Here is a 9,445-nt window from a genome sequence, read left to right on the forward strand (position 1 = left end):
CCACAAGTCTGGTCATCCTTGGGAGCAAATTTCCAAACACCTGAAGTACCACATCATCTGTACAAACAATAGTACGTAAACACTATGGGACCACGTAGCCGCCATACCACTCAGGAAGGAGACGCTTTCTGTCTCCTAGAGATTAACATATTTTGGTGTGAAAAGTTGCGAATCAATCCCAGAACAACAGCAAAGGACCCTGTGAAAGATGCTGGAGGAAACATGTACAAAAGTATCTATATCCACAGTAAAACGAGTCCGATATCAACACACACCTGAAAGGCGCTCAGCAAGGAAGAAGCCACTGCTCCAAAACCGCCAAAAAAAGCCAGACTACGGTTTGCAACTGCACATGGGGGCAAAGATCGCACTTTTTTGGAGATATGTCCTCTGGTCTGATGAAACAAAAATAGAACTGTTTGGCCATAATGACCATCGTTATGTTTGAGAATAAAGGGGAGGCTTGCAAGGCCAAAGAACACCATCCCAACCGTGAAGCATGGGAGTGGCAGCATCATGTTGTGGGGGTGCTTTGCTGCAAAAGGGGACTGATGCACTTCACAAAATGAGGGCATACGAGGAAGGAAAAATTATGTGGATATATTAAAGCAACATCTCAAGACATCAGTCAGGAAGTTAAAGCCTGTTCGCAAAATGGATTTTCCAAATGGACAATGACCCCAAGCATACTTCCAAAGTCGTGTCAAAATGGCTTAAGGGCAACAAAGTCAAGGTATTGAGTGGCCATCACAAAGCCCTGACCTCAATCCATAGAAAATTGGTGGGAGCAAGGAGGCCTACAAACCTGACTCAGTTACACCAGCTCTGTCAGGAGGAATGGGCCAAAATTCACCCAACTTATTGTGGGAAGCTTGTGGAAGGCTACCCGAAACGTTTGACCCAAGTTAACAATTTAAAGGCAATGCTACCAAACGCTAATTGAGTGTATGTAAACTTCTGACCCACTGGGAATGTGATGAAAGAAATAAAAGCTGAAATAAATCATTCTCTCTACGATTATTCTGACATTTCACATTCTTAAAATAAACTGGTGATCCTAACTGACCTAAGACAGGAAATCTTTACTAGGATTAAATGTCAGGAATTGTGAAAAACTGAGGTTAAATGTATTTGGCTAAGGTGTATGTAAACTTCCGACTTCATCTGTATCTTAGGATACATCTCAGAAAACATATACAGGTAACTGCCAAAATAAAAGGAAACACTTGATTAAATGAGCGATACAAAGCACAGGTGTGATTCCTGAGTTAATTAAGCAATTAAACACATCATGTTTAGGGTCATGTTGCACATTATTTTGGCTAGAAGAAGAGATCTTAGTGACTTTGAAAGGGGTTTAAAGGAGCACAGGGGGTTTAAAGTGTGCGTGTCTCTCTCACTCACTCACTCACTCATTCACCAGTGCCCGTATCCACAAAGCGTCTCGGAGTACACAATTGGTCTTAAGTTCTGAGAATAGATACATTTACTTTATATTTAGGATACCTCATGAGCTGTCTTAACCCGTTAAGAGTTACCAACAGGTGTCTTGAAAATAGAAAAGGGCAGCGAGTCAGTGGTTCCTGTGCCATAGACAACCAATTGCTTTGGAGTTGTTGAAAGAATGTTTTGATATTTCTATATGATCAACCAATAAATCAGGGTTCTACAGTGCAACCATTTTGCTCGCATATGAGGCTAAATATTTTGCTGTGCGACTTGACATTTTATTTAGGAGTACCAGTGCGCCTAGAAAAATTAAGGATTCTTGTTTTAATACCTCAAATATTTTTCATTGTGCTCCTAAATGTCTTTGTGTGCGCCTACATTGTTCAACTTAGGTGCACACGTGTTCCTTGTAAAAAAGGTCAACGTAGAGCCCTGCATAAATACTCTAGACCTACATGCAGTGGCGACTTTAGCATTTCAATCTTGGTGAGGCAAAAAATAACAAGTGTTTTTGATGCATGCCAGCAAAGCCACTACACAACACTAAACAGTACATGAATTGCACTATAACAGTGACAAACGGCGCCCACAAACTGTTAGGGCCTACATAAAGCTGTACCAACAGCAGAGCTTTCTTTTCAACACCATGGAGTGAATCCTTACCACTGCTACACCTGGCTATCGAAACAGTTCATTCAGCCTCATTTACTGCCTTTAAACTGCTGATATGGCTGACTTGCTTAAATAAATGTGGTTTCTACTGACAATTGAGATGTACAAACTATGGCATAAGGTGACGACGAGCTAATAAGAGGCAATCCATAATTTCGATTAAGACATTAATGAGTGAGCTAGGACGGGCGTAGTCAATATCACTATTTTTTCAGCACTTTTGAAATGTACGACAGAATTCAGAACATGGGCCATTCTTACAGTATTCTCCCTGTACACTAAGTCGTAGGATAAATAAAGGGGGCAGAAAATGAAAGCTCTTACAATATTCAATGATTGCATTTCTCTAAAACAGGCTAGTGGCTACATGTTCACCGCCAAATCAAAACAGTAGGCTAAGTTATGAGGGGGAAAGAGACCAAATTACTAGGATGAGGTACATGGGCTACTAACAGCTTACTACACAACATACACTTAGTATTACTTTCTTAGCTACAGTATACATATCGCCCTGGCATATTACATAATTTATGCAGCAGCATACAATACATTTTTGGACTCATGTTGTGCTGTTCTCACTTGAACAGTAAGTTGGCGCGGTGGTCCTTGTGAGCAAATTTTGTCATCAAACTTTGTCATCGAAGTCTGGCATTCTCTGGCTTTATGATACTTTCAAAACAACTGGGAACTCTGAAAAAAAACAAGGTTGAATCATGACGTCAGTGATCTTCAGGTTGGAGTTCTAGAAAGAGGCCCGAATGACCGTTAAAAACGTATTTTCCCAGTCCGAGCAATTTTTTTTCAGTTGTCTTGAACTCACTAAAGTCTGAGATTTCCCAGTTCCGAGTTTCCAGTTGTTTAGAACGTGGCAGAAGTCATGCTGGATTGACAGCATGACCAATGTATTCAACTTTTTCTGGCCCATAGTGTTGAAGGTTTATCCTTTTAAGCTTGGAAAAGATACCCTTAAACTGCAGACTTGAACCACACACCCACTCCACTGAATAGCAGGCTAGTGATTGCTTTGCAACGCTTGCAGAAAGCCTCTGATTCCTTCCAAACCACGCATTGTTGAATTTGCGATTTCCAACTTGTTGTGTAATGTTTATGTCCAATGGCCGATGAGCATCGATAAGTTTTATCTGTAATTTCTCTTCATATGACAAGGATTGAAAAGGTTTTGCCAGTAGATTGTCGACTTGATTCATGATGATGACTGCTTGTCTAGCTTGCTAGCTAAGATTGTGAAAGTATGATGTTAACATGATCAGTCAAATCAAAGCTATGGTAGATATAACGTGATTTGACGTAATTTTATCTGTGGCCAATGACCTTGAGATTTCTTGGATGGGCACTTCTAATGTAACTCTATGGCAGCACCCAAGAGGCTTGCATTTTCAAGCTCTCCCCATCGATTTTATAGTGACGTACTGTCCCCACGAGTGAAAGAAGACTAAGCCAATCACCGCGCAACTAAAGAACATTACCAACCCCTACGCTCTGTATTTTCCGCTGGCTGCCCCACCACCACAGAAAGCACTGAGCTAGGCTGAAACACCTGCATTTTGGAGCTGCCTTACTCAAGCAAGCCAAAAAAAGACCATGTTTGTATGTAGACCCTTTACTAAGTACTTTGTTGAAGCACCTTTGGCAGCGATTACAGCTTTGAGTCTTCTTGGGTATGACTCTACAAGCTTGGCACACCTGTATTTGGGGAGTTTCTCCCATTCTTCTCTGCAGATCCTCTCAAGCTGTGTCAGGTTGGATGGGTAGCATCGCTGCACAGGTATTTTCAGGTATCTCCAGAGATGTTCGATCGGGTTCAAGTCCTGGCACTGGCTGGGCCACTCAAGGACATTCAGAGACTTGTCCCGAAACCACTCTTGTGTTGTCTTGGCTGTGTGCTAAGGGTCGTTGTCCTGTTGGAAGGTGAACCTTCACCCCAGTCTGAGGTCCTGAGCGCTCTGGAGCAGGATTTCATCAAGGATCTCTCTCTGTACTTTGCTCCGTTCATCTTTCCCTCGATCCTGACTAGGGTTGCACATTTTGGGGAATATTCTGAAACTTTCCATGGGAATTAACAGGAATATATGGGAATTAATAGAAATATAGGCAAATGAATGTTTTTTGCATTGGATATACAGTTGAAGTCGGAAGTTTACATACACCTTAGCCAAATACATTTAAACTCAGTTTTTCACAATTCCTGACATTTAATNGGACAATTCCTTTGACCTCATGGCTTGGTTTTTGCTCTGGCGTGAACTGTCCACTGTGGGACCTTATATAGACAGGTGTGTGGCTTTCCAAATCATGTCCAATCAATTGAATTTACCACAGGTGGACTCCAATCAAGTTGTATAAACATCTCAAGGATGATCAATGGAAACAGGATGCACCTGAGCTCAGTTTTGAGTCTCTTAGCAAAGTGTCTGAATACTTATGTAAGTAAGTTATTTAAATTTTTCATAACTTTGCTAAAATGTCTAAAAACCTGTTTTCGCTTTGATATTATAGGGTATTGTGTGTAGATTGATGAGGAAAATCAATCTTTCAAAATGCTCTGTAACTCCAACCAACTAAAGTTCCAGATTGTCCTGGTTGTATTTACTCAGTGTCTCTATTGCCTTGGTATTTCAGATGGCAATGATGCTATTTTACCACCATCAATGGACAAGAATGAGCCGAGTTTCTCAGATGACTCCATCACCATGGGCTACAGGCTGCAGGACCTCACTGATGTCCAGATCATGGCTCGCATGCAGGAAGAGAGTRTGGAAAGTTTTGATTCATATACTGAACAAAAATATAACCGCAACATGCAAAAATGTAAACGATTTTACTGAGTTACAGTTCATATGAGGAAATCAGTCAATTGAAATAAATTCATTAGGCCCTAATATATGGATTTCACATGACTGGAAATAGAGATATGCATCTGTTGGTCACAGATACCTTAACAAAAAAAGGTAGGGGCGTGGATCAGAAAACCAGTCCGTATCTGGTGTGACCACCATTTTCTTCATGCAGCGCAACACATCTCCTTCGCATAGAGTTGATCAGGCTGTTGATTGTGGCCTGTGGAATGTTGTCCCACTCCTCTTCAATTGCTGTGCAAAGTTGCTGGAGATTGGCAGGAACTGGAACATGCTGTCGTACACGTTGATCCAGAGCATCCCAAACATGCTCAATGAGTGACATGTCTGGTGAGTATGCAGGCCATGGAAGAACTGGGACATTGTCAGCTTCCGGGAATTGTGTACAGATTCTTGCGACATGGGGCTGTGCATTATCATGCTGAAACATGAGGTGATGGCGGTGGATGAATGGCACAACAATGGGCCTCAGGATCTCGCCACAGTATCTCTGTGCATTCAAATTTGCATCGATAAAATGCAATTTTGTTCGTTGTCTGTWGCTTATGCCTGCCCGTACCATAACCCCACCGCCACCATGGGTCACTCTGTTCACAACAATGACATCAGTAAACTGCTCGCCCACACGACGCCATACACATGGTCTGCTGTTGTGAGGCTGGTTGGAAGTACTGCCAAATTYTCTAAAACAATGTTGGAGGCGGTTTATGGTAAAGAAATGAACACTAAATTATCTGGCAACAGCTCTGGTGGACATTTTTGCAGTCAGCATGCCAATTGCACGCTCCCTCAACYTGAGGCATCTGTGGCATTGTGTTGAGTGACAAAACTGCACATTTTAGAGTGGCCTTCKGTCCCCAGCACAAGGTGCACCTGTGTAGTGATCATGCTGTTTAATCAGCTTCTTGATATGCCACACCTTTCAGGTGGGTGGATTATCTTGGCAAAGGAGAAAACACATTTATGCATAACATTTKAGAGAAATAATATTTTTGTGCTTRYGGAACATTTCTGTGAAATTTTATTTCAGCTCACTTTACATGTTGCGTTTATATTTTTGTTCAGTGTAAATACTATGCATATTTACTTTACTAGTGGACAGGGTGTTTGACAGTGTTTTGCTTGTCCCAAGGTTTACGACAGGACTATGCCTCCATCCCTGCTGCCGCCACACCGTTCAGGGGTCCCGGTGCATCCATGCTGTCACCTTCTAACTACAGCTACAATGATCTGGAGTTCGACAAGTATAGCCTGGAGGACACAGTCGCATACACACCGCCTCCCAGCCAGCTGCCCCACTACCGCCGTTCCCCATTGGGCCAGTCACCCAGAGCCATAGCCCAGCCTGGTTACAGCAGCCAGCTGCCAAGGCCWCCCAGTCAAGCGACCACTCAATCTAAGCTGTTTAAGATTGCAAAGAGCAGAGGTAAAAAGAGCACCTATAACAGGCAACATGGAAAATCCCTTTTGACACACAAATATACACATTGACTTTGACATTTTTTTTTACATATCGACAGCACTCTTTAAAGTGGTGTGATGTCACATAGAACATTCTTTACTCCTATCAGTTTATCATGATCTGCTCTGTGTGTTTCACACGATTGTATGTGAAATGAAGTTAACCCAGAATGTTGTGGTAGAGGGTCTGAGAAGCAGCATGTCCAACCAGGATCCACCTCCTCGCACCAGCCTCCGCTCCCTCCAGGCAGTCAGGAACAGCCGCAACCTGGAGGCCAACGGCCAGCTCCTCACAGACCACCCCACCTCCCGGCTCACCTACCCTGTAGCAGGTTCAACCAGGTCTCCATCAGGTGGGTTGGCATTTTAGTAGGGATAAGATGTGACTAAACCTTGCCCGCCACCATGTACAGTTGAAGTCGGAAGTTTACAAACACTTAGGTTGGAGTCATTAAAACGTGTTTTTCAACCACTCAACCACAAATTTCTTGTTAACAAACTATAGTTTTGGCAAGTCGGTAAGGACATCTACTTTGTGCATGACACAAGTCATTTTTCCAACAATTGTTTACAGACAGATTATTTCACTTATAATTCACTGTATCACAATTGCAGTGGGTCAGAAGTTTACATACACTAAGTTGACTGTGCCTTTAAACAGCTTGGAAAATTCCAGAAAATGGTGTCATGGCTTTAGAAGCTTTTGATAGGAAAATTGACATCATTTGAGTCAATTGGAGGTGTACCTGTGGATGTATTTCAAGGCCTACCTTCAAACTCATTGCCTCTTTGCTTGACATCATGGGAAAATCAAAATAAATCAGCCAAGACCTCAGAAAAAAATTTGTAGACCTCCACAAGTCTGGTTCATCCTTGGGAGCAATTTCCAAACACCTGAAGGTACCACATTCATCTGTACAAACAATAGTACGTAAACACTATGGGACCACGTAGCCGCCATACCACTCAGGAAGGAGACGCTTTCTGTCTCCTAGAGATTAACATATTTTGGTGTGAAAAGTGCGAATCAATCCCAGAACAACAGCAAAGGACCCTGTGAAGATGCTGGAGGAAACATGTACAAAAGTATCTATATCCACAGTAAAACGAGTCCGATATCAACACAACCTGAAAGGCCGCTCAGCAAGGAAGAAGCCACTGCTCCAAAACCGCCATAAAAAGCCAGACTACGGTTTGCAACTGCACATGGGGGCAAAGATCGCACTTTTTGGAGATATGTCCTCTGGTCTGATGAAACAAAAAAAACCTGACTCAGTTACACCAGCTTTGTCAGGAGGAATGGGCCAAATTCACCCAACTTATTGTGGGAACTTGTGGAAGGCTACCCGAAACATTTGACCCAAGTTAAACAATTTAAAGGCAATGCTACCAAATACTAATTGAGTGTATGTAAACTTCTGACCCATTGTGAATGTGATTAAAGAAATAAAAGCTGAAATAAATCATTCTCTCTACGATTATTCTGACATTTCACATTCTTAAAATAAAGTGGTGATCCTAACTGACCTCTAATACAGGGAATTTTTACTAGGATTAAATGTCAGGAATTGTGAAAAACTGAGTTTAAATGTATTTGGCTAAGGTGTATGTAAACTTCCGACTTCAACTGTATATCCAATGCAAAAAACATTCATTTGCCTATATTTCTATTAATTCCCATATATTCCTGTTAATTCCCATGGAAAGTTTCAGAATATTCCCCAAAATGTGCAACCCTAGTCAGGATCGAGGAAAGATGAACGGAGCAAAGTACAGAGAGAGATCCTTGATGAAATCCTGCTCCAGAGCGCTCAGGACCTCAGACTGGGGTGAAGGTTCACCTTCCAACAGGACAACGACCCTTAGCACACAGCCAAGACAACACAAGAGTGGTTTCGGGACAAGTCTCTGAATGTCTTGAGTGCCCAGCCAGTGCCAGGACTTGAACCCGATCGAACATCTCTGGAGATACCTGAAAATACCTGTGCAGCGATGCTACCCATCCAACCTGACACAGCTTGAGAGGATCTGCAGAGAAGAATGGGAGAAACTCCCCAAATACAGGTGTGCCAAGCTTGTAGAGTCATACCCAAGAAGACTCAAAGCTGTAATCGCTGCCAAAGGTGCTTCAACAAAGTACTTAGTAAAGGGTCTACATACAAACATGGTCTTTTTTTGGCTTGCTTGAGTAAGGCAGCTCCAAAATGCAGGTGTTTCAGCCTAGCTCAGTGCTTTCTGTGGTGGTGGGCAGCCAGCGGAAAATACAGAGCGTAGGGGTGGTAATGTTCTTTAGTTGCGCGGTGATTGGCTTAGTCTCTTTCACTCGTGGGACAGTACGTCACTATAAAATCGATGGGAGAGCTTGAAAATGCAAGCCTCTTGGGTGCTGCCATAGAGTTACATTAGAAGTGCCCATCCAAGAAATCTCAAGGTCATTGGCCACAGATAAAATTACGTCAAATCACGTTATATCTACCATAGCTTTGATTTGACTGATCATGTTAACATCAAACTTTCACAATCTTAGCTAGCAAGCTAGACAAGCAGTCATCATCATGAATCAAGTCGACAATCTACTGGCAAAACCTTTTCAATCCTTGTCATATGAAGAGAAATTACAGATAAAACTTATCGATGCTCATCGCCATTGGACATAAACATTACACAACAAGTTGGAAATCGCAATTCAACAATGCGTGGTTTGGAAGGAATCAGAGGCTTTCTGCAAGCGTTGCAAAGCAATCACTAGCCTGCTATTCAGTGGAGGTGGTGTGTGGTTCAAGTCTGCAGTTAAGGGTATCTTTTCCAAGCTTAAAAGGATAAACCTTCAACACTATGGGCCAGAAAAAGTTGAATACATTGGTCATGCTGTCAATCCAGCATGACTTCTGCCACGTTCTAAAACAACTGGAAACTCGGAACTGGAAATCTCAGACTTTAGTGAGTTCAAGACAACTGAAAAAAATTGCTCGGACTGGAAAATACGT

At 42.3% G+C, this 9,445-nt stretch overlaps 1 protein-coding gene across 1 annotated transcript in view; it reads left to right on the forward strand.

The window, feature by feature from the left end:
- Positions 1–9,445, forward strand: part of LOC139022894 (SLAIN motif-containing protein-like) — a 21,826-nt gene that overhangs the window by 5,977 nt on the left and 6,404 nt on the right. Inside the window, exons 4-6 of the mRNA XM_070434474.1 lie at positions 4,762–4,893; positions 6,130–6,423; positions 6,641–6,811. Coding sequence (XP_070290575.1) covers positions 4,762–4,893; positions 6,130–6,423; positions 6,641–6,811 — 597 coding nt within the window. The remainder of the gene's footprint in view (positions 1–4,761; positions 4,894–6,129; positions 6,424–6,640; positions 6,812–9,445) is intronic.

Source organism: Salvelinus sp. IW2-2015, linkage group LG23 (assembly GCF_002910315.2).
Source record: "Salvelinus sp. IW2-2015 linkage group LG23, ASM291031v2, whole genome shotgun sequence".
In the NCBI taxonomy this organism is placed as follows: Eukaryota; Metazoa; Chordata; class Actinopteri; order Salmoniformes; family Salmonidae; genus Salvelinus; species Salvelinus sp. IW2-2015.